The sequence below is a fragment of the Perca fluviatilis genome, chromosome 11 (genome assembly GCF_010015445.1).
Source record: "Perca fluviatilis chromosome 11, GENO_Pfluv_1.0, whole genome shotgun sequence".
In the NCBI taxonomy this organism is placed as follows: Eukaryota; Metazoa; Chordata; class Actinopteri; order Perciformes; family Percidae; genus Perca; species Perca fluviatilis.
Window position 1 is genome coordinate 36162676 of NC_053122.1, and position 26476 is coordinate 36189151.

Sequence of the window (26476 nt, forward strand, 5' to 3'; positions counted from 1 at the left end):
AACGTTTCGGTGCCTCTGGTCCTTCGTCAAGAGTATTTCCAACCATGAACAAAACACAAGAATATTTCTGCAATGGATGTGAAAAACTTTTTTTGCAAAAATGTCACATGAGAGACACAAATGTCCCACACCTGGGGACACAGAATGGAAGGAGCAGAATGTATCATGGACTGTTGTTGTGTTCATGGTTGGAAATACTCTTGATAAAGGTCCAGAGGGATTTTATATTTGTTAGGGACCATGTACAATTTTTAACATATGTTGCCATTTGATGCATTGTACCAGAGTTAGCCTTAGGCTAATTTACATCTGCAGTCCCTAGTTCCAACAGTAAAAACTTGACAACATCAACAAAACAACAAGACAGATCACAAAACCTACATCAATATAATGCACAATGTGACACACACACACACACACACACACACACACACACACACACACACACACACACACACACACACACACACACACACACACACACCCCTGTAGGTCCATATGTGTTTGTGTTATGTTGTGAATTTGAAAATGAACTGCTAGCTCCTCTGTCAGCTCTAGCCACTGAACAGAAATAAGCTGAGAAATCAGACCAATCACAAAAGCTGGTCAGTCTGACATCATGCTGCCTGAGCTCATTACTATTCATGAGCTCGCCCAGTTTGGCTGGGTAAAGGATTCTGACAGCCAGGCTCTCATTGGCTAGCTGTTAGCCAATCAGAGTCAAGCAGCTTAGCTCGTTGAATATTAATGAGTACTGGCACAAATCGAGCTGAGTCTTCCTGCAGGCTTTCTATGCCACGCTAGAATGGCTTGAAACAAGGTAACCAAGGCATTGTTTCCACACAATGTTTTACAGAGTCCATGGTAGAACTTCAGACATTACCACAAAGTAATGAAATACGTGTGACAGGGCACCTTTAAAGAATGTTTTAGTTGAAATTTGAAGCTTCTGATGGAACTACAGGTATTTATGCTGTCTGGAATAGCATTCCATTGAGTGATAGCTTTAGCTGAAAATGCTCACTGTCCAGAGGTTGTATAACGGAAGGGTACAGTGCAGTTATGTATGGAGGCTGTTCTGGCAAACAAAATCATGTAAACAGGTGGGAGCCCAGCCATGTAGAATTTTGTACACTGTGCACAGATTTGAAAAAACTAAAAAAATTGTCAAAATTAAGGAAATTATGTTTCTCCAGAATCTTACAATAATGATGCCTGAATGGCTTGTTGTCAAATACTCTTATTCACAATGACTTAGGACCCTTTCACAGCCCAAACAAACACTACCAAAAACCAAATGGAACTTAACCACAGCTGCGTCCCACATGTATTCTTAACATGCTGTTTAGTAGCTAAAACAGTATGCAAGATTTTTTAGTATGTCCGTAACCTTAGTATAAAACCAACAGTACATGAATTGCATACTATTGCCAGTAAAATATTACAGTATGCAATACTGGACACTACGCCTGCATAAATATCCCACAATGCAATGCGGCAGTAACGTCCGTCCATCCATCCATCCATCCATCTTCGTCCGCTTATCCGGTGTCGGGTCGCGGGGGGAGCAGCTCCAGCAGGGGACCCCAAACTTCCCTTTCCCGAGCAACATTAACCAGCTCCGACTGGGGGATCCCGAGGCGTTCCCAGGCCAGGTTGGAGATATAATCCCTCCACCTAGTCCTGGGTCTTCCCCGAGGCCTCCTCCCAGCTGGACGTGCCTGGAACACCTCCCTAGGGAGGCGCCCAGGGGGCATCCTTACCAGATGCCCGAACCACCTCAACTGGCTCCTTTCGACGCAAAGGAGCAGCGGCTCTACTCCGAGCTCCTCACGGATGACTGAGCTTCTCACCCTATCTCTAAGGGAGATGCCAGCCACCCTCCTGAGGAAACCCATTTCGGCCGCTTGTACCCTGGATCTCGTTCTTTCGGTCATGACCCAGCCTTCATGACCATAGGTGAGGGTAGGAACGAAAACTGACCGGTAGATCGAGAGCTTTGCCTTCTGGCTCAGCTCTCTTTTCGTCACAACGGTGCGATAGATGGAATGTAATACCGCACCTCACCGATTCTCCGACCAATCTCCCGCTCCATTGTCCCCTCACTCGCGAACAAAACCCCAAGGTACTTGAACTCCTTCACTTGGGGTAAGGACTCATTTCCTACCTGGAGAAGGCATTCCATCGGTTTCCTGCTGAGAACCATGGCCTCTGATTTAGAGGTGCTGATCCTCATCCCAACCGCTTCACACTCGGCTGCGAACCGATCCAGTGAGTGCTGAAGGTCGCAGGCCGATGATGCCATCAGGACCACATCATCTGCAAAAAGCAGCGATGAGATCCCCAGCCCACCGAACTGCAACCCCTCCCCACCCCGACTACGCCTTGATATCCTGTCCATAAATATTACAAACAGGATTGGTGACAAAGCTGGCAGCCCTGGCGGAGGCCAACCCTCACCTGAAACGAGTCCGACTTACTGCCGGAACCCGGACACAGCTCTCACTTTGGTCGTATAGAGATTGGATGGCCCTGAGTAGAGACCCCCTCACCCCATACTCCCGCAGCACCTCCCACACGGTATCTCCCGGGGACCCGGTCATACACTTCTCCAAATCCACAAAACACATGTAGACCGGTTGGGCATACTCCCAGGCCCCCTCCAGGATCCTTGCGCGAGTGAAGAGCTGGTCCGTTGTTCCACGACCAGGACGGAATCCGCATTGTTCCTCCTCAACCTGAGGTTCGACTATCGGCCGAACCCTCCTTTCCAGCACCTTGGAGTAGATTTTACCAGGGAGGCTGAGAAGTGTGATACCCCTGTAATTGGCACACACCCTCTGGTCCCCCTTTTTAAAAAGGGGAACCACCACCCCAGTCTGCCACTCCTTTGGCACTGTTCCAGACTTCCACGCAATGTTGAAGAGACGTGTCAACCAGGACAGCCCCTCCACACCCAGAGCCTTGAGCATTTCTGGACGGATCTCATCAATCCCCCGGGGCTTTGCCACTGTGGAGTTGTTTGACTACATCAGTGACTTCCGCCTGGGAAATCGACGACAATCCCCGTCATCCTCCAGCTCTGCCTCTAACATAGAGGGCGTATTAGTCGGATTCAGGAGTTCCTCAAAATGCTCCTTCCACCGCCCTATTACCTCCTCAGTTGAGGTCAACAGTGTCCCATCCTTACTGTACACAGCTTGGATGGTTCCCCTTCCCCTCCTGAGGTGGCGAACAGTTTTCCAGAAGCACTTTGGTGCCGACCGAAAGTCCTTCTCCATGTCTTCTCCAAACTTCTCCCACACCCGCTGCTTTGCCTCTTTCACGGCAGAGGCTGCAGCCCTTCGGGCCCTTCGGTACCCTGCAACTGCCTCCGGAGTCCTCTGGGATAACATATCCCGGAAAGACTTCTTCTTCAGTCGGACGGCTTCCCTGACCACCGGTGTCCACCACGGTGTTCGTGGGTTACCACCCCTTGAGGCACCTAAGACCCTAAGACCACAGCTCCTCGCCGCAGCTTCAGCAATGGAAACTTTGAACATTGTCCACTCGGGTTCAATGCCCCCAGCCTCCACAGGGATGCACGAAAAGCTCCGCCGGAGGTGCGAGTTGAAAGTCCGTTGGACAGGGGCCTCCTCCAGACGTTCCCAATTTACCCGCACTACACGTTTGGGCTTACCAGGTCTGTCCAGAGTCTTCCCCCACCCCCTGACCCAACTCACCACCAGATGGTGATCGGTTGACAGCTCTGCCCCTCTCTTCACCCGAGTGTCCAAAACATATGGCCTCAGATCAGATGAAACGATTATAAAATCGATCATTGACCTTCGGCCTAGGGTGCTCTGGTACCAGGTACACTTATGAGCATCCCTATGTTCGAACATGGTGTTTGTTATAGACAATCCATGACTAGCACAGAAGTCCAACAACAAACAACCACTCTGGTTTAGATCAGGGAGGCCGTTCCTCCCAATACACGCTCTCCAGGTGTCTCCATCATTGCCCACGTTGCGTTGAAGTCCCCCAGCAGAACAATGGAGTCCCCACTGGCCCCATGCAGGACTCCACTCAAGGTCTCCAAGAAGGCCGAATACTCCAAACTCCTGTTTGGTGCATATGCACAAACAACAGTCAGAGTTTTCCCCCCCACAACTCGCAGGCGTAGGGAGGCGACCCTCTCGTCCACCGGGGTAAACTCCAACGTAGCGGCGCTCAGCCGGGGGCTTGTTAGTATCCCCACACCCGCCCGGCGCCGCACACCCTGAGCAACTCCGGAGAAGAAAAGAGTCCAACCCCTATCCAGGAGTACGGTTCCAGAACCGAGACTGTGCGTAGAGGTAAGCCCCACCAGATCTAACCGGTAGCGCTCCACCTCCCGCACCAGTTCCGGCTCCTTCCCCCACAGAGAGGTGACGTTCCACGTCCCCAGAGCCAGCGTCTGCTGCCCGGGTCTGGTCCGTCGAGGCCCCTGACCTTCACTGCCACCCATGTGGCAGCGCACCCGACCCCAGCGGTTCCTCCCACAGGTGGTGGGCCCATGGGCTGGAGAGATGGGCAGTAACGTCAACATTCATAATAAGCAACCGAGGAGCTCTATAAGGACAACAACGCTTTATTTTGCATTTTCTACATATTTTAACTACTGGTCTAGTTATTCACTTTTTTCAGCAATTGAAGTGTTTTCTGGCGAAACCGCTAGAGTGGAGGTCGGCAGTGGTTACCATGGTTACACGTCTTTAATGGCAAGGAGGCTCTCAGGAAGGGGCGTTGAAAATGATATTCTAGTGCGTCCTAAAAGATCCACGCTACTGCTTATTTACACAAGAGTATGTCGAACGATAGTATACATGTTGAGTATGTAGTGCAGAGAATGCGATTTCGGAAGCAAACCCAAGACCTTTCCAGGTGGTCGTGATTATCAGAGTTCATTTAAACCACACCAAAACGGTGAAGTATGAAAGCACAGAACATCAAGATAAGCAGAAAATCTTGCTCAAGGGTAACTGGACAGGGGGCTAAGCAGTGGATAAATGCAGCTGTTGGAGGGAAAAAACCTGTGAATCCCTGCTTACAGTCCAGATATTGCATACGTTGTATTAGTGCTCATAATATAGTGTTCAGCTCTTGTATCTCTACATTTTCAGAACAAGATCTGAAACCCAGCAAGATTTTGTTTTGTTTTTTGGGGAATTTTCTGCCTTTAATGGATAGGACAGCTAGATATACCAACTGAGCTAACCCGGCCATCTGAAACCCAGAAAGATTTAAAAGGCTGCTGTAATTCACAGCCCTAATGGCAGCAAAGTCTCATACCGCTGTTTATTACTTTAGTTTTATTGATAGATTTCCTGGAAGTGGAATCCATTTGACTTTTCATCCTGCATGAACACCACTTATTTCACTTTGCAGCATCTCTTTTGTTTTTCCTCCAGTAGAATAGTTGATCAATATTACCAGGAAGAGAATAACTGTTTCCCTGGTGAAGAACAATTCATAAATTTGCGGTAGCTTTTAACGTTTCAATATTATAATACAAAGTAAATTGCTCAGGGTTATTTTAGCTAATTAATTACAGAAAACAGTGTTTAGCGCCGTTTCCTGACAACTTTAAGCACAGCCATATCCATGCAGTATTTCACACAAATGCATCAAAGCAATAACCTGACTCCGTCAGATGGATTGCTTCGCATTTGCTCGGCATATCCATCTGAGAACTTTTGGGAAAGGGCGAAAATACTGGTTAGCTGATTGGATAAACCATCTGTCTATCACCACCTATGTTGGTGATAGGCGGGCCAAATCAACCAATCAGCTCAACGAAGCGTATGAAAATACAACCACAAGCCAGGCTACCCCTGCTGCTGCAGGCAAAGCATAGCTCGTTAGCTCAGCAAGCAAGCAACATGTCGGTAAAGGATATTTGCCGTTTGTGTAACAAGAATTTAGGAATAAAAGGCCCCATTTCAGGTTCCCGGTCCATATTCCAAAAGAAGGATCCAAGAGAAAAAAGCATTAGCGAGCGGCTAACAGAATTAGGGCTACCGCTGCCTGAAAATACTGCTGATTGGATAAACCATCTGTCTATCACCACCTATGTTGGTGATAGACGCTTCTTGTTGCGTCACACCTAAACCCGCCTCAAAACCAACGCTGATTGGTCGGTCGTTTGGCGAAAGGCTCAAAATTTTCTCTATCTCAAGATGCCAGACTGATCTGCGAGTGGAAAACTGGAACTTGCGAGATCAGGACGCTCTCACGAGGCTATCAAAGCAATTGAAACTTGCGCAAAATGAACCTAGGGGTTAATAACATGTGTACCGAGTCGACCGTTGTTTTCATGCTAATCGAATGTGACCAGTTTTAGCGCAAACGCTAGTCGTCGGGGCACGGGTAAAGTAAAAAGAAATCTCTATTTCTACACCACTAACAAGGCTCAAAATAGCACCACACTTCCACGGCCTACATGTAAACTGAAGCATTGAGAACTTTGTAAGTGTACAGACAGTTTATTAAAAAGATAGTTTAGAAAGACAGTACCGTTCACGTATACAGGCGGGCGCCATCTTGGGAAAACAGTCGACCGACGAACGACGTGTAACCAGTAACATAGCTCAAGCACAGCGTTCCCTGTGCCCCGACGATTAGCGTTGTAAGCTAATTAGCGGTTTGCGCTAAAACTGGTCACATTCGATTAGCATGAAAACCTATCCCAGAGAACGGTCGACTCGTTACACGTGTGTTATTAACCCCTAGGTTAATTTTGCGCCGGATTTGTCCTTTAAGTTTAGATCGTGGTTTGGATTAAAACATTCCCGGGGAACAAACACAAATTTCCTTGTTGAAAGTCTTTTGGTTTCCCCGGGAAGCAAACTCCGCCCCCCAGCTTGTAAGTGCTGTATTTTATGACCCACCGTTCCACCCCGACCCCCACCCTACACGGTCCATGGCGTTCGTATACAGCAGCAGTCAATGTGGTGCTGACAGAATATATATTTAAAAATATGTGGAATACATATACATTACAGTGCTTTGCCTTTTATGGCTATGTGCACGAATGGTTGATGAGAACAGCCTGTGTAGATGCAGATAAGTACAGATACCAGTATTTGTTTGGAAGAAGATAAAGGGAGTCTTAAAATCACTGAACTCACTTAAGTTCCTGAGCTCAACATAAAGTTCAATATGATGATGCAATATTAGTGCAATTTATTTAACATAAAACAAACGACAGAAATAGACTCCAACACAACATAAACAGTTTTTGCATGCAACCTTTGATATCACATGGTACCTTAGTCCTTCTCAAAGAGTGTTCAGTGCATTAAAAAGTTCACCGGAATGAAATATATTCTTAACCTTTAAACAGCTGCAGAAAACCCTTCACTTAAGTATCTTCCTCTTATCGTGTGTTTATCTTTAATTGCATTTCCATCCTCTGTGAGAGTACATTATGACAACGTATTCCTATTGGAGTCCTATAGAAATAACTATATGTATTAGTTGTCATCTTTTTGCAGGCACAGCCATTCAGGGCTCATATGCAGAGTGCATCTAAAGGAACGTCAGGCTGAAAAAACGGCCTTCGCCTTGGATGGTGAGATAAAAGGGGTCAGCTGCAGTACATGTTAAGCAAAGAGAAGGGGATGGAGGCATGCCATGACGCCGTGCAGCATGTTGTAAAGTGGTTAGATGGTCTCCTAAAGGGAGGTCAAGGCAGGGGGCGCCATTAATGTCGTGTGGGCTAAAGAGAAATATATGATAAAATAAACCCTTTTGAGAAATTATGGATGCAAACCATGACTAACAGCTTTACAGATGTTGGTTACACTTTACTTGAAGATATCTACATAAGAGTGACATGACACTGTCATGAACGTGTCATAAACATTATAAACAAGTCATGAATGTTCATGACATAACGCTTCTGTCATTGTCATTCGGTTTTTGTCATGACAAGTTAGGGTTAGGGTTCATGTGTCATGACAGTACCGTGTGTTCATGACAGTGTCATGTCACTCTTATGTAGAGTGTTACCCAAATGTTTTATAAGGAAGGAAATGCAACATTTGTAAGACCTCAAGGGCGCACTCGATGTATTTGTGTCACGCAACAATGAACGCAGAAATAACTTTTGTGTCTCTAGAAGAAAACTCAACAGAGCACTATATATCCTCCAGCGTGTATGGTCTCTTTTAACAGATGTGGCATGCTGCTCTGTGATAGGATCTGTGAAAAAAAGCCAAATAAGGTGATATTTTCATAAATGTTTTCCCTAAATAGAGCTCAACAGTTAGCGCCTTTTACTTTTTGAACAGCTCTTGTTCTGGAAATAATTTCCCCCGATTGATGTTTCATTAAATTATCAAAAGAGTTTTAAGCCTGGAACCAAGCTAACCAGCTACGAGATCAATCGTGACCATAAAACATTTGATTCGGCCCAAAAGAACATTTTGATAATGGCAAAAACGGCAAAGGTGCAAGATTGTGTAGAGAAACTTCAATGGTAGAAGCTCGCTCTAGCTGCTCGTGGGATCAACGGAGCGGTAAACATTTCCATGGTTTCAGCCTGCTTCGCCAATCAGAGATGTTGCTGTGGGTAGTATTCCTCTTTGACATTGTGAAAAAAACATGTTTTTCTTAACCCTTGTGTTGTCTTTGGGTCAAATTTGACCCGTTTTCAAAATCAGAAATATGAGTCCCTTTTTAAAGGTCCTGTGACATGCTGCTTTTTGGATGCTTTTATATAGGCCTTAGTGGTCCCCTAATACTGTATCTGAAGTCTCTTTTATATAGGCCTTAGTGGTCCCATAATACTGTATCTGAAGTCTCTTTTATATAGACCTTAGTGGTCCCCTAATACTGTATCTGAAGTCTCTTTTATATAGGCCTTAGTGGTCCCCTAATACTGTATCTGAAGTCTCTTTTATATAGGCCTTAGTGGTCCCATAATACTGTATCTGAAGTCTCTTTTATATAGACCTTAGTGGTCCCCTAATACTGTATCTGAAGTCTCTTTTATATAGGCCTTAGTGGTCCCATAATACTGTATCTAAAGTCTCTTTTATATAGACCTTAGTGGTCCCATAATACTGTATCTGAAGTCTCTTTTATATAGGCCTTAGTGGTCCCCTAATACTGTATCTGAAGGCTCTTTTATATAGGCCTTAGTGGTCCCCTAATAATGTGTATGAAGTATCTTTTATATAGACCTTAGTGGTCCCCTAATACTGTATCTGAAGTCTCTTTTATATAGACCTTAGTGGTCCCCTAATACTGTATCTGAAGTCTCTTTTATATAGGCCTTAGTGGTCCCATAATACTGTATCTGAAGTCTCTTTTATATAGACCTTAGTGGTCCCCTAATACTGTATCTGAAGTCTCTTTTATATAGGCCTTAGTGGTCCCCTAATACTGTATCTGAAGTCTCTTTTATATAGACCTTAGTGGTCCCCTAATACTGTATCTGAAGTCTCTTTTATATAGACCTTAGTGGTCCCCTAATACTGTATCTGAAGTCTCTTTTATATAGACCTTAGTGGTCCCCTAATACTGTATCTGAAGTCTCTTTTATATAGACCTTAGTGGTCCCCTAATACTGTATCTGAAGTCTCTTTTATATAGGCCTTAGTGGTCCCATAATACTGTATCTAAAGTCTCTTTTATATAGACCTTAGTGGTCCCCTAATACTGTATCTGAAGTCTCTTTTATATAGGCCTTAGTGGTCCCCTAATACTTTATCTGAAGTCTCTTTTATATAGGCCTTAGTGGTCCCCTAATACTGTATCTGAAGTCTCTTTTATATAGGCCATGTGTTCGTGGTGTCTATACATGGTAGTAAAAGAAACGTCAAAAAAAGTGCCAAAAACATTCAAATAAGCGCCAAAAGTGTAGAACAAAAGAGACAAAAACGTCAGAAAAAGTGTTGCTTTTCTGACAAGGGAGGACGACAAGTGCATGATCGAATGGAAGTCAACACAAGGGTTAAAACAAGGTTGATATCATACAGACTTGTGGCTTGAGCAGAAACTTTCGTTTCACAACTTTGTAGCTCCTGGTCAGTTAGGTTAGGACTAATAATCAAATTATTGTGATTTTTATTTTATTTAAATTATTGTGATTTTTATTTCTGGAACCACACTGTTGAGCTCTATAGATTTAATACTAGTACGAAAGTATGACTTCCCTGCACCTCTACAGTATGTGTGTGCGTGTACCTGTATGGCAGAAGACTCCGCTGTATGCTGACAGGCCGCAGTCACAGTGAAACCCGTTGGCCCTCTCCACACAGCGGCCCTGGTTCTGGCAGAGCGAGCCGTAGCTGCTGCAGTGACCCGGGCAGCCGGCTCGAACCCCGGGTGTGATCTTGGCCCTCTCCTCCAGGTCCAGGGTGACGCCGTTCAGCTGCAGGGAGCGAATACATCCCCGAAATCCCTTCTGCCTGGACGCTGTGCCTCCTGAAAACATACAAAACAGTTCATGACTTCTTTATTTCTTTTTTAAATGCTTTATTTTAAACTTCCTTCGTAGCTATAAAATCACAAGCGATCGGCATCACAGCATGTAGAAATCAAAGCTAGCCCTCCCAGAATAAAAGATCCCAGTGTCTGTCCTCCTTGTCCCAGCCCTTCTCTCTTTTCTCCGTGTGTTGACAAGTCTGTATTTTTTCTTTCTCTCTAGTTTTATATTTCTCCTCCTCCCGTCATGTACAGCAGATCCACATGTCTCCTCTGCTCCCCCACAAGCTCCAAACTGTCAACACTGTTCACATCAAATGACACAACGATGAAACGGCAATGAGGCAACAAGCTGTAGGTGGAAAACTGAACCGGGGACATAACTTTGAGCAGCTGTCTTTTCATCTGTTTGTACAGCATCGTTCTTAGAGTCTCGCTAAAGGACAAAACACGATGACATGTCACAAAACACCAAAAGATTTTCATGGTATTTTGTGAAATGTCATTGTGTTTTCTGAAATGCCGTTGTGGTTTCGAAAATGTTGTTGTGTTTTGCCCCTTCAGGGCCACCGTACATTCTAAGTCCTGACTGGCTAACTATATTGTAGGTGGTTGGCTGCTTTGCAGAAATACTGGGCGGGTGTGGAGCAGAAAGGCCGATTTTTTTTTTTACCCTTTCAACTACTTTTCCTCGCACCCTTTCATCATCTCCAGCACCTCACTTGCAATCTGTCAGATTCTTTTCGAATAGCTAAAAATCTGGGGAAAGTGTAACAATAAAAAAAAATTGCATACCTATGTGATGGCAGCAGCAAGAGTTCAAACCTGGCAACATGTCATTTCTGCAAAGATCATGGGTTGAATTTGTCCATACAGTTCAGACATGCCAGCACATTGCTCTCAGTGTTCACAGCTGACAACTTCCTATTGTGTAGCAGCAGCACAATGGGAAGAGTACTTTAATTAAGTCGGCTAAGAATAATTAGGTTGGACTCAAAAGTTAGCATTACAGAAAAGCTGCGTTGACACTTCTACACTAAAAATACTGACTAATGCTAATGTCAGCAGTGCCAGTGACTACAATCTTTGTAGTTGCGTCGTAATGAAACAACATTTTGACTGCATCACGCTAACTTATTTGATGAATTCAATAAAGAGTTCAATAAAGAGCAGGGAGATCAGAGACATTTTTATTGAACTGGATCGGTGATTCAGAAGTTTTGATTTACACCTATTTATACAACACTGTTAACAGGAAGTAAACATATAGGGATTTGAATAAAAGAATACAGAAATAGTTGTATCATCCAATATGAGTATATTATATATAAATATGTGTGTTATGTGGTACTTCCATGCTTTATTATTACAGATGTACACAAACTTTTAACAGCATCAGAAAATAACATGCATTGTTGTGTAATGTAGGTCTTTTGTTTGACTATTAAACTATTCAATTCAATTTTATTTATAGTATCAAATCATAACAACAGACACTTTACAGGCTTTAACTTCTGGATATTTGGCAGCGTTGCCACAACGGACCGAATGGCATCTTTCTCCGCCGCCATTATGGAGCTATAACTCAAACTAGCGCATGACCTCAACGTCATCGTTCTCAGACACTCCCTCTGTTCGCTGATTGGACCGGTAAAGATTTGGCCGGGAGAAAACCCGCGAATATACCGCAAAGCCAGACGGCGTACTGAAAGGAAAAAGAAAATTGAGCGGAAGTACGTAGCAGGCCAGCATGACGTAGCCGGGCGTAGCCGGGCATAGCAGGGCACTGCGGGGCGTAGCTGGACGTTGCAGGGCGTAGCAGGGCACTGCACGGCGTAGCAGGGCACTGCAGGGCATAGCAGGGTGTAGCAGGGCGCCTAGCAGGACCACTTGCAACTATGATTTAGGTGCCACCCTAATCCAGGGAAAACTGCTGGGCGAGAAAACATAAGGGGCCCTATTTTAACGATCTGAAACGCAAGTATGAAACGCAAAACGCAAGTAGCTTTGTGGGCGGATCTCGGCCGCTGTTGCTATTTTACCGGCGGGATAAATGACTCTTGCGCCCGACGCAAATCTAAAATGGGTTGGTCTGAAGTAGCTAGGTGTGGTTTGGGCGTAACGTGCAATAAACCAATCAGAGCGTCATCTCACATTCCCTTTAAGAGCAGGCGCTTGTTCCATGGCGGATTGCTATTATTACGACGGGCCAGTTACTTGCGCGCGCGCCGCGCCAGCGGGGCTGCCGATGCGAGATGCGGCAAAGTAATAAATGCCCGTCTTGATCGGGTGGCGATGTTGCTGCCGACACTTCGGGTGCATCTCCTCAAGTCTGGAGAGGATTGCTGCAGCCATGGAGCGTGGGCCTCCAAACGCACCACCTGCTCCTGCTGTGCCCCTTCCCCCTCCCCACTCCATCTCCGTCCACCCGGCTCACCAGGGAGCGCTGCGCATTACTCCCCGGACCAGATCCCGCCGGGTGTCCAATCCGCGGTAGTTCAACATCACGTCTCCTTAAGTCCTCTAATATTTCCTCATTTATGTCATCAACACATCCATGATTCATGGAAATGTGTAAAACACAACAAGCCACAAAGAATACTGCGACTTTTTGAGGACTGTAAGTGCCTCCTGATCTATCCAAACACATGAAGCGCATTTTCAGTAATGTTTTCCTTTGTAATTATGTATGTTTTTTTTAAAAATGGGAACTGCTGTAGATGAGAGAAGTGTATGCGCGTTGTGCACACGCTACATTATGGCCAAGCATGCGCCCTAAAATAGCATCTGAATAACGCGCTACTGACTTTAGACTAGCGCCACTGACTTTAGACCAGGTTTTTCCTGGTCAGTGGCGGAATTGTTTTCTGAAACTGCAGAATAGCACAAAGTAACGTTTGCGCCGGAACACGCCTCCTCTTTTCGCTGAACCGCCCCCAGGAGCGCAAATACATTCCCTAATTTACCGACGTGCGTCTGTGGAGGGAAAAGTCTGCTGTGCGTCGGGTGCAAAATAGGAATGATACATGCGTCAGTGTACAAAGGCAATTGCGCTGAGTGCAAGATAGGGCCCAAGGGCTCCGGGGAACTACAACAACAAAAACTACAACTCCACACTTCCCTACAACTTGTGAGTGACAGCAGTTTTACCATCTGGTTTACATCGATCAGACTGTAATTTAATTGTCTGAAAGTATTATTGGTGGGGAGTGAAAAGTAGACCCTTGCTGGCTACGTACAGGGTAATGCTTTGGCATAATGTGTAGCTGTGCAATGTTTCCACCTGCAAAAAGATATTGATATAAAACTTAAATGGGTTCCAAACTTTTGTAGGATGGGTTTAAAAAGCTGCGATATTAATCATGAACCCAAGGACACTTTACATACAGAAAACAAGCGAAAAGAAATGGAAATGTTAATGGATGTATACTGAGTGTAAATACACTGACTCTGCAGACAGCCATTGACAGTCAAACCTTCAAAGTCTGGAAACTTTGAACCGCTATACAAACTTAATATTTGTATCGTTTTTTTAGTATAAAAATACCATATACAGGGGTGCTCATAAGTTTATGAACCCATGCTAAAATTGACTAAAAAAGAGGAATACAAAAATCATCTTTTGGAAATTGATCTTCATGCCATAATTAAAAAAATGAAGAAAAATCCAAACTTTAAGGACACCAATTTTCTTTGTGAATGAATAATGTATCGTAAATAAATAAATGTTCTTCCTTAAAATACAGGGGGCATAAGTATACATACCCCTATGTTAAATTCCCATACAGGCAGGCAGACTTTTATTTTTAAAGACCAGTTATTTCATGGATCCAGGATACTATGCATCCTGATAAAGTTCCCTTGGCCTTTGGAATTAAAATACCCCCCCGACACACACACACACACACACACACACACACACACACACACACACACACACACACACACACACACACACACACACACACACACACACATCATCACATACCCTTCACCATACCTAGAGATTGGCATGGTTTTATTTCAGTTAGCCTGATAGCTGGTTTGATTTGCATTGAGAGATGATCTTATGGAAAGTACCCCATGCCAATCTCTAGGTATGGTGAAGGCTATGTTATGTAAAAATGTAAAAATAAAAATCTGCCTGCATCTATGGGAATTTAACATAGGGGTGTGTATACTTATGCCCCCTGTATTTTAAGGAAGAACATTTATTTATTTACGATACATTATTCATTCACAAAGAAAATTGGTGTCGTCAAAGGTTGGATTTTTTTGATTAAGGCATTAAGATCAATTTCCAAAAGATGATTTTTTTTATTCCTCTTTTTAGTCAACTTTAGCATGGGTTCATAAACTTATGAGCACCACTGTATGTTTAGTTGTACAGTTCTGCCTGCCTAGTGTAGCTTTCAAACATACTGTATATTCAGCAGCGAAAACATCATGGGAAGACAGCTTACAGGAACTACGTCTGGGAAGGTAGGATTTATTTCAGAAGTAAGATTTGTGGAGTAAAGATTAAAGCAAAGATCAAAGAGCCCGAAATGCAGATAAACTCAACATCTGACCAGATGACATTTTCAATATCAGCTCATATTTAACCTGGGCTCTAACAAGACGACTGCAGCCTCTTTACACGAGCTCACGCTGGGAGAGAACACTCTGTACATGCAGAATGAGAGCACATGAGAGTGAGGGGAATTAAATGGAAAATCAAAGCAAGCATCAAAGGCAAAGTGTGCGGCTCACAATACAAATAACCTCAACGGCCTAGAAAGCAACGTGTGAAAGGAGAGAATGAACTCTGGAGAAACTGGAGAGTTAGCAGATGTCGCTAATTTGCTTTTGTTTGGTGTATACAGATAAACATATTTAAACATTAATATGAAATAAAAAAAACAATAAATACAGAAACAAACTGTAGGAATCACCTATTTTAATTCCAGTGGTGGAAAGTAACTAAGTAAATTTACTCAAGTACTGTACTTAAAGGAATATGCCACCGTTTGTTGAAATAGGGTTATTCACAGTCTCCTCTATATTTATATAGGTGGGCAAACGCATTTTTGTCTCACTGCATGCATTGTCTTAGTCCGGCGCCGCCGCCGCTAGCTTAGTTTAGCGTAATGAATGGAATCCTTTGTTGCCGTATAGCATGTCGTGAGTAAAAGTGACCTAACAACAACAAAATCAAAACCTAATTACTTCTTGTGGCCTGCGCACTCACAATGAGTAAAAATAGCAATGCAGATTAAGACTAGACGATTTCCTAGGCAGATATTGATTTGGGACTATATTGGGTGGAAGTAGGCTACAGCCGAAGCACTGCTACTCGGGCACAGAGATATCGGCAGCCCCGCGGAGCTCCATGGCCGGCGCAAAGTCACAGTTTGTGGGTTAGTGGACTACCAAATGCCGCTGCCCTGACTAAGCTCTGCGGGGCTCCGCGGCAGGCAGCCTGCGGGGCTCTGTGGCCGGCGCAAAGTCACCGTTTCTGGGTTACTGGACGGGCAGCGGGGGGGCGTGCACGATCACGGAAGGCTTGTATCATGAGGACGCGCGAGCAGTGTTGTTGTCATAACTTAGAATTCCTCATGGGGGAAACAGAAACTATGCACTATGGCTTTAAGTAAGATTTGTAAAACAGAATTTTTAAGATATGATATTTTTAGGCTTTGTACTAGAACATGTTTACATGCTTTAATGTTCAAAAACACTTTATTTGTCTCATACTGTCTGTCTGAATATACCTGTATTCCCCCTCTGTCAGAAACGCTCTGTTTTTGCGCCTGTCTCTTTAAGCCCCCCTCCCAAAAAAGCCCAGTCTGCTCTGATTGGTCAGAGTGTTCGGGTCTTTAGCATCTGCGCTCTCAGCATCTCTGCACCATCATTGCAGCCGGGGAATCAGTGTAACGACACTGAAGCGACACTTTGTATATATATATATATAATATATTTTTTTTTTTCACTCTGTGGATTGAGCATTTTGATACTTTCACAGTATTTATATAGCACCTATAGGACCTTTTAAAAGTTATTTTTGATGCAGATTTGAACGTGTCTACTGGTTGGAGAGTGACTCATTAAAATAGTTTCTTTTATTTTTTATTATTCTGTTATTTCAAAGTTTGCCCTTGCTGATAAAATCACCTGACTCGCAGCTGACTGACAGAACAGACACAGATGTGGTTCTCAACACAAAGTCTAAGAAACAATTGTTTACCAAAAATACAAACAACTGTCTTTGTGCTGCATCGTTTGAATGAGCCTCCCATGTTTTTGTGCCTCCCCCCCCACACCTGCAAAAATCAAGGTCAGGAAAATAACCAGACAGAGTTGAAATCAACCATTGCCTCGAAAGCATTCATATTACAGCAGGTTTTCTTTTAATCTAAATGGGAATACTGTGTCTTATGACACCACTCGCAGGATGCAGAAAACCCATCTTAACACACCAGCCAACAGGGCAACAAAATACTGCTTATCTATCCAAAGCAGGCCATACAACAAGTTCTGTTAAATCCTGCTTGCAATGAAATTGCTGCGTGTGGATATTTTACACCCACAAATATCAGGCAATAAAGGAAGTGGAAAAGCAATCATATGGCTTATAAATCCATGCAAAGCAATAACTCGGGTTATTAATCGGAACAATGTAATTTACTGCCGTTTAAATCCGTACAAGGAATAATTAAGGCTCATTCATACAGTTTCATGAATTATGTAAGAGAACACTGTATCTTAATTTACAAAACCAAGCACTGCATGTGATAACATACAGTAGTTTGTTTATTCAAAATGCACAGAAGGATTAGAAATCCAAACAAAAATGAACATTCTTCCTTATGAATTTGTCGAAGGCAGGATTACGGCTCATGAATAACATGTACTTAATCAGTAATGTTGTGGTTTATGATTGCATACAAGCTGAGCTGATATGAATGCTTATTTTTATATATACAGCGCTCAGCATAAGTGAATACACCCATGCTAAAGTTGACTAAAAAGAGGAATACAAAAATCACCTTTTGTAAATTGATCTTAATGCCTTAATTAAAAAAAATGAGGACAAATCCAACCTTTAAGGACGCCAATTGTCTTTGTGAATGAATAATGTATCGTAAATAAATAAATGTTATTCTTTAAAATACAGGGGGCATAAGTATACACACCTCTATGGGGTACTTTCCATAAGATCATCTCTCAATACAAATCAAACCAGCTATTAGGCTAACTGAAATAAAACCATGCCAATCTGTAGGTATGGTGAAGGGTATGTGATGATGTGGGGGGTTTTAATTCCAAAGACCAAGGGATCCATGAAATAACTGGCCTTTAAAAATAAAAATCTGCCTGCCTCTATGGGAAATTAACATAGGGGTGTACTGACTTACGCCCCCTGTAGTTTAAGGAAGAACATTTATTTATTTACGATACATTATTCATTCACAAAGAAAATTGGTGTGCTTAAAGGTTGGATTTTTCCTCATTTTTCTTTAATTAAGGCTTTAAGATCAATTTCCAAAAGATGATTTTCTATTCCTCCTTTTAGTCAACTTTAGCATGGGTGTAATCACTTATGGTGCCCACTGTACTATATATATTGTATACTTTACATTATATGACATTACATCACATATTTGACATTTAAGGCATACAGTAGATGCTCTAAATAGCTTTCTTTTGGACATGTTTAACAGAAAATACATTACACTTGCTACTGTTTTTACACTCAATTTGAAGGCTGGAAATTCTTTATTCCTGCCCGTGGAATCAAGAACATCAAGTCCAATGTCTTAATACAAACATTCATTACCAAACCGTTCATTGCCAACACCAGCGCATTTTCATGCAAACACACATCTGTGAGACTTACTCCAGTGTACTGTACTGATAATTTCAGAGGTAAACACATGCAGGTTCAGGGTGATGGTGGTGACATCACACCGGATTATTCAACCAATCAATATTCACGTGGATTTCCCTGCTGCTGCCTTAAAAGTCCAATGTGTGGGAATTTCTCCCATCTAGCGTTGAGATCATATCTCGCAATCAACTCTCTCGCACCACGCAGTTCAAAGTAGGTATTACAGCTACGGTAGCCTTCACGCTTCAAAAAGCCGGTCGCTTGCTCTTTTCAATCTCCTTTTTCTTTTTCTGGGCGAAGAAGAAGAAGACTCCTGTTCCTGAAATTTTGGATTTTGAATATGTGTGGTCCTCCATGTTTCCTTCTTCAAATTTGCCGGGGCATGGAAGCTACGATACCCATTAGCAGCATTAGCAGCACCTGAGACTTTATCATGTGACAGCAAAAACGTGAAAGGCGGAGCAGTATGTCCTGTATGTCTCTTACCAGCTAACGTATTTCAAGATGGAGCATGAATATGGAGAGTCTACCCCAGTTCATGTGAACGCAAATGTAAAATTTCAAGCCAAAAGGAATACTTGGAATTGATGGTGGTGGTAAATATTCATGAGAAAGGACAAGTTGGTGAACGGGCAACACAGATTTTGATAATGGACAACTAAACACACTGGACCTTTAATCCAATCTCATCCCTGATTGATGGTTTGCTTCCCCTCCATGCTGTGTGTTTGTTTACTGATGTGAAATGACAAACAACATAATGTTTGCAGAATGATAACACCTTACAATAAGTGATGGATTTTCATTATTTTCCCCCTGTAGCTCTAAGGAGAGGTCACAGGGAGAACTCAAAGTGTGGTATTGAACAGATGTTGAGATCAACAGGGCTGCAGTATGGGTGGAGTTTGGTTCAGAGACTCTCGTCTCGCTGATGGTTGGTTCCATGACTGCCTAATGAACCACTTACACAGGTCCAGCTTCATTTACAGATTATTTAAAGACCCTCACTGCAAGAAATCACATCGCACACTACACTAGATGTTACTGCTCCCTGATGCATGCTTGATTTATTAAAAAATGGTTATTGTCCGTGGTCAGATCAGAAACCATTGACTCGGCACTTTCGCATTCAATAGTGCTGAGCAGCATTTAGCCAATAGCAGCTTAGCACTTTGAAACATAATATTTCTTTTCCTCTGCGAGCGAGTAGGACTCTGTAGGAGGTCAGAGCTGCTACGGTCTTAAGGTTTGTTGAATCTCAGTCTATGCAGAGTTAATTAGCCTGTTCTCATCAACCATTCGTTCAAAAAGCTACGAAAAGTTAAGCACTGTAATTCGTTAGCATTCCACTTTTTTTTTTTTTTTCTGTATTCACCACATTGACGGCCGCTGTATAAGAACGCGGCTGGCCGCGTAGGGAGGATGGGTGGGTGTTAACATACAGGACGTTCAAGCCGGAAAGCAGTGAAAACTATAGACTTTCAGTCAGGAAATGCGTGTTCCTTGGGAGTGTTTTAATCCAAACCAGGATCTTTTTCCTAATCTTAACTAGTAGTTTTGATGCCTAATCTTAACTGTCGTCGTGGGAAAACGCTCATATTTTGTGGACTAAATTTAACCGTGATGTCCGCCAAAACGACCGGCAGCTCGCCGTGCTCTGTACCCGGCTCACAGTCACCTGTTTTCGGGCAACTGAACCTCCAACTACTGCTGATACAACGGAGGTCTGTAGCCGGGGTCACGAGGCTCTGTAGCGGCTTAAACAACTAGCAAAGGCTGCTCGGCTTCATGGAGCATCAACCTTCATAGCCAGCCGGCGTCACATGACCACCCGGCGTCACATGACCACCCGGCGTCACGTGACCACCCAGTGTCACATGACCAGAGTCTGCAAAGCCAAATAACAGAGGCTGCACACATAATTAAACTGAATAAAACATTATTATTTTAGTTAATCTTTTGTCCAGGGACTGCAGATGGAAATTAGCCTGTATGGCTAAATCTGGCACATTTACATGTTGGACTCTGTACTCATGTTGATTAATGTGCGTTGTCCCTTTTAAATAAATAAATAAATCTAAATACTAACCAGAAATACTATAAATTTCAGAATTTTGATTAATGTCGTGGGTTGTATATTTTTTTGTGTGTTGTTTAACTCTGTAACGTGTCTTTCAGGATTGTGAACAGCACTGTATACTGTATGAAAATTAAATTTTAATTTAATTTTATCATTGTTATAAACCCCGTTAGCAGTCTTTACAGTTTTAATTATTATCAGTGGTAAATCTTAACCCGATTTTTGTCCTTTGATAAAAAACACAAATGATTGACTTCGTTCTAAGGTTTTTGCTCGTCTATTTTGCTGTTGTGCCTTTGGATACTGATAATTCCTTGCAATTCACATCTACTGTATGTGGTGATTGGGTGTTGATTACTTAGATCTCGAGCACTCAATTTGGTGTTTGGTGCTTTGAGCCCCCAACGTCGTCTTCCAGGCAACGCTGCCTGGAAGTCACTTAGGCAATGGTTAGGGTTAGGTGCCTTGAAATCGACGGTCGCAGCGCTGCCTTGAAGTCGAGGTGCCTTGAAATCGACAGTCGCTGCGCTGCCTTGAAGTCGGGGGCTTAAAACACCATTGAACACTCAATTTCTTGTGTGTTTTATTTGTTAAAGGTAGCACAATAATGTTTCTAAGAGTGAGTTCCCATTTAGTCAGTATCTCGTATACGCAGGTGACGTGTTACATAGTTCTGGTCTTTGTTTCCAAAAATCAAATAGACAGGGTACCTTGTATTGTTATGTCTGTCTCTGTAAAGTCTTCTGAGACGTCCCTGTATTATAAATAACGTTGACCGTGAATCTCTATACTCCCTGGCAAAGATGACAAAATGCAATGGCTTGCTGTGCGAATGACTTGTCATGTTTCACAGAGTACTGCCGGATGTGAACTTTTGACAAAAACTGTTTTTCTGCCTGCAGAGATTCCAAAAGTATTTGACTAAAAGTTCTGTTATCAAGCTGCAGACTTCAGGAGGAGCTGCAGAGACAGAAAGCGATGAAGTACTTACTGGCTTTGGAGAGCGAAACGCGAGAAACAAGAGAAACACGATAAGAGAATCCAGTATGTGTAGGAGCTTGCGCCTGAGAGATACGGAGAGACACAAAGAGACTCCAGTTCCAGAAGGCAAGAGAAAGGGCCTTGAAGCCTCCAACAGTGAAACTAATGAGGCCAAATTTCACACAGAAACTCACACACACACACACACACACACACACACACACACACACACACACACACACACACACACACACACACACACACATTTGTGCTACAATAATCTGTGTGATCATATATAAATATATATAAATAATCAGACTATGGAGAATAAGGCGAACGTCAGTCTCCTCACCTATGAACAGCTGGCTGTTGAGCTGGAGGTGGAGGTGTCCGTCAGCAGGAGCCTCCTGCGTGGCGACGGGAAGTTCATCCAATTGGAGCGACGCCTCCTTGACGTTCCGCTCGGCTCGCACTCGATGCCACCGGTTGTCGTTCAGCGGCACTTTGGACTCCATGCGAACCTCCAGCGGCCCGTTCCCCACATCGAAGGAGAAAAGCACCCGAGTGGAGGCTGACAGAGGGGAGGAGATGGGGGGGAAAAACAGGGAAGAACGAGGGATAACAAGGAGGGGGATTGACGTAGATAATGGAGATGAGAAAGGAAGGGGACATAGGGATGTATCAAAACATAATTAAAGTACTTGTGTGAGTGATATCTAAAGGCGTATTGGATTGTCATACCAACCAATTTCAACGCATATTGTTTGCCAAAAAAAGAAACGCTATAAAATCTGGTGAAGCAGATAGTCTAAGGATATTTTTAAATTCTTCTTCCACGACATCAAACTGTCACAACAAACCGCAGAACCAGACTTAATCAATGAGGTAAATTTAGGGCTGTCAATCAACCCAAATAATATTCTATACAAAGTTGTTTTTTTCTTGGATTAAGCAATGCCACATCTAAAAAGTAACGGCCGTATCTTTGTGGAATGTTAAACTTTACAAAAAGAAATGGAGATCCGATATCGATGAGTCCTGCTTTTGTTTTCGCCCGTCTCTTGAGACAAAGAAGAACACAGACACCCACGGAAGCATTTCACTTGCACAAACAGGACACGTCTGCAGCCTCTGAATTAGTGAGAATGACACACTACTGAAACCTCCCTTTGTGATTTAGGCTGAAGGAGGCAGGTGTATTTTATTTTTATTTTTTTACATAAAAAGCTGGCATGAATCTTTACTTTTAGTTGCATATTTTCACCGTTTTTAGAGTCCACAGACCTGCCAGTGCTAAAAATTAAAAATGAAGGCAGAGGCTTTAACAAGCAGCTAGGTTGGACTCAAGTGTATGGAGACCAAACAAGCAGACTGGGGGGAATGTAGGGCTCCCTGGAACGTAGTTTAATTACTCCTTCACAACAAAACAACAAACACAAAAAAAACAATAGAGCCTCTACCGAGACACACTGCGTACAGTTCTCAGGGGATAACAACAAACAAAAGACTACGGAGTCTGGCAAGAAGTTAGGTACTGATGAGGTGGAAGAACTAGACTGTGCCGTGCTTCTCTCCAGAATGCTAGACCGTTCTTTATTTCAGATCGCTAACCCTTGATGTGTGAAAGCAAAAATGACTCTCTTCTGGGCTTCCCGGCCTCAGCCAGTAACATAGTACACATTTCACTGATATTTTAAAAAGTGGATGATGATTTGAACTCAACTTCTCAGTGGAAAGTCATCCATGATATGTGTATTATAATGTAACTGTCGTGATGTACTGACCTCACACCTGCACAAAAAATACATTATACATGATAAAACATATATTAGGCTCATTTATTGTGACACATCGTTGCCATAAGTTACACTACCTAGCTGTACAGCACACAAAGTAGATATAGCGTTAGCATATAGCTTCAACACTACCGAGTTAAAATGCTTCTCAAACTTTAATGACCTGATACTAATGAAAGAGGCAATTGTGCACAACGAGGACTTAATCTATTTTCAAACACCTTATTCCTCCTTTATTGAGTTTTTTCAGACTTTTAATTTTGTGAAATTTTCGCTTATAACGGACTACTTTTTAGATGCATTTGTGCTTTATTTTGGAGTACTGAACTAAAAAAGTTCTGAATAATTCTTCCAGCACTGCCCTTATATTAGCCAAGTTTGCTCTCTGAGCCCCAGGATCAGGACCACGGCCAGTGCCTTGGCCCGGTTAGTGGTGCTGCTGCCCTGTTTCAGCACCACGGACAGCACCTCAGTGCTGCACTGTCTGGATTTACTTCCCTGCTGCTCAGCTGGCTCTGTTCTCTCAACACCATCCCCAGCAAAAGATTTAGGAGAGTGCAGGCGAAGCAAACCATCGTCCGTCATGTTGTGCTGGCGGAAGGTGAGGATGTATTACTATGGGAGTACAGAGTCAAACCAAACACTGTCCCGGCATCCCTCTGTAACTTTATTAAGAAATTGTTCTCAGCCACAGTGTTACAAAGCCATCTGAGGGAGCCGGCAAACCGAGCAGCAGTATTCCGAGCTGGAACAACCACGCTGACAACAATTTCCCCCGAGGAGAGAGGCTGCTGGTGCAGCAGTGTCCCTGTATTAGATTCTGTGTGTGTGTTATGGTTTTGGTGTCTTGTCTTATTTTGGTGGTCTGTTTTGTGCTCTGTTTCCTGTTTTATTTTGAAGTCTCTGGTTTTCTGTCTTGTCTTGTCCACTTTACTTCCTGTCTTGTGTTTCCCTCCTTTTGTTGATTGCTCTGCCCTGCCTAATGTGTTTCACCTGTTTCCCAGCCCTTGTGTCACCTGTCTTGTGTTATCTCTTTAGTCTGTGTATTTAGTCTTGGTGTTCCCCTTGTCCAGTGTCAGATCATTGTTTGTGTTTGTGTTTGTGTTCGTGAGTTTCATCATTAAATCCTCGTTTTCAACTTACTCCTGCCTGCCTGCCTGCCTGCTCTCTGCATTTTTGGGTCCGCCATTCCCTACTCCTCCCTGCTACAATCCTGAATCATAATTTTGAGACCCAGCAAAAAACCGCACCCTCCTCTCCTGGAGAAGCTCGCCATTCAGCGACAGTGGTTGGCAGAGAGGCCTTGGGTGAGTCACTTTGTTCCCCACCTGGAGGAAGTCAAGCTCGTGCTAGAGCGTTTTCTACAAGCCACCCCCAGTGACTCACCCACCACCAGCCTGCCTCCTCCCCAGTCGGCCAACACCGTAGCCGTCGGTGTGTGCTTTGTCAGCCCGCCTGCCACTTTGCCAGCTTCCCCAGAACTCTTGGGAGACTGCTCAGACGCTACCCGGTCAGCGTATGCCCCCAACCACAAGCAGTCCTATGACGGAACCCGCCTGGCCGTCTTCACGGGGACCCGTGGAGGCCGTGGACGGAGGAAGGGACATCGTGGCTCTCAGCGCCATGTCCCCAATCAGCCTCACAGTGGACCTGAGCCTGATCCGACCTGTGTGCCCTCAGCCACGCCGGCAGTCCAGTCGCCCGACCCCGCGCCTGCAGCCCGGTCGCCTGACGCCCAGTCGCCCGACGCCACGCCTGCAGCCACGCCTGCAGCCCAGTCGCTCGACGCCACTCCTGCAGCCCAGTTGCCGCTGCCGTGCAGCCCTCCTGACTCTGAGCTGACGTGCAGCTCTCCTGACTCTGGGCTGACGTGCAGCTCTCTTGACTCTGAGCTGACGTGCAGCTCTCCTGACTCTGAACTGACGTGCAGCTCCCCTGATCCTGAGCTGACGTGCAGCCCTCCTGTCCCTGGGCTGGCATGCAGCCCTCCTGCCTCTGGGCTGACGTACAGCCCCTTCCCAGCCTCTCGGCCTGCTAGCGGCCTCTCCCCTGTCTCCAGGTTAGCTAGCAGCCTCTCAGTACCCCGGCTAGCTAGCAACCTCCCTGGTTTCCCGCCAGCTAGCATCTCCCCTGACTCGCAGCTAGCTAGCATCTCCCCTGACTCGCAGCCAGCTAGCATCTCTGCTGACTCTTCGCCTGGCTCCAGCCCCGCTGACTCTTCGCCTGGCTCCAGCCCCGCTGACTCTTCGCCTGGCTCCAGCTCAGCTGACCCGTTGCTTGCCCGACCCTCGGAGGGTTTTAGCCTTCATTGGCCTGCCAAGTCTCCTGAGGGGTTCGGCCTTCACCGCCGGCCGCCAGAGGGGTTCGGCCTTCGCCGCCGGCCGCCTGAGGGGTATCGCCTTCGCCGCCGGCCGCCTGAGGGGTATCGCCTTCGCCGCCGGCCTCCTGAGGGGTATCGCCTTCGCCGCCGGCCTCCTGAGGGGTATCGCCTTCGCCGACGGCCTCCTGAGGGGTATCGCCTTCGCCGCCGGCCTCCAGAGGGATATCGCCTTCGCCGCCGGCCGCCAGAGGGGTATAGCATTCGACGGCGGCCGCCTGAGAGACTTCCCCGTCCTGTTCGTCCTCCTGAGGGGATTCGCCGTTGCAGACGGCCTCCTACGAACCCTCACCGTTCTGTTCGGCCGTCTGAGGGGTTCTGCCTCTCGCGCGCCCGTCCGCCTGAAGCATCCTGCCTTCGTCGCCTGGCGCCTGTGGGTTCTGCCTTTTCTGTGGCCCCGGTGCGCCCCAGTGCTCTGAGGCTTCCCGTGTTTCCCCGTGGACTCTCTGTTCCCTGTGCTCCTGGACTCCCTGTTCCCCGTGCCCCAGGACTCTCTTTTCCCTCTGGCCTCTCTCTGTTTCCCTTTCCCCGAGTGTCTCCGGTGCCTTCCCTGCGCCCTCTCCGGGTTGATTTAGTTTGACTTTTTGGGTCGTCCCTCCTCCGGGCCCCCTCCTCCCTCCCTGGTTTGTCTTTGCTCCTGCTCCTCTTGTTTTTTTGGACATCTGGGATCTGTCCCTTGGGGGGGGGTACTGTTATGGTTTTGGTGTCTTGTCTTATTTTGGTGGTCTGTTTTGTGCTCTGTTTCCTGTTTTATTTTGAAGTCTCTGGTTTTCTGTCTTGTCTTGTCCACTTTACTTCCTGTCTTGTGTTTCCCTCCTTTTGTTGATTGCTCTGCCCTGCCTAATGTGTTTCACCTGTTTCCCAGCCCTTGTGTCACCTGTCTTGTGTTATCTCTTTAGTCTGTGTATTTAGTCTTG

At 44.8% G+C, this 26476-nt stretch overlaps 1 protein-coding gene across 1 annotated transcript in view; it reads right to left on the reverse strand.

Annotated features, from left to right (window-relative positions):
* The window catches only part of LOC120568723 (contactin-associated protein-like 4), a 202240-nt gene that overhangs the window by 19389 nt on the left and 156375 nt on the right, over positions 1–26476 (reverse strand). Inside the window, exons 17-18 of the mRNA XM_039816408.1 lie at positions 21739–21957; positions 10216–10455 (exon numbers count right to left, since the gene is read on the reverse strand). Of these exons, the coding sequence (XP_039672342.1) occupies positions 10216–10455; positions 21739–21957 (459 nt within the window). The remainder of the gene's footprint in view (positions 1–10215; positions 10456–21738; positions 21958–26476) is intronic.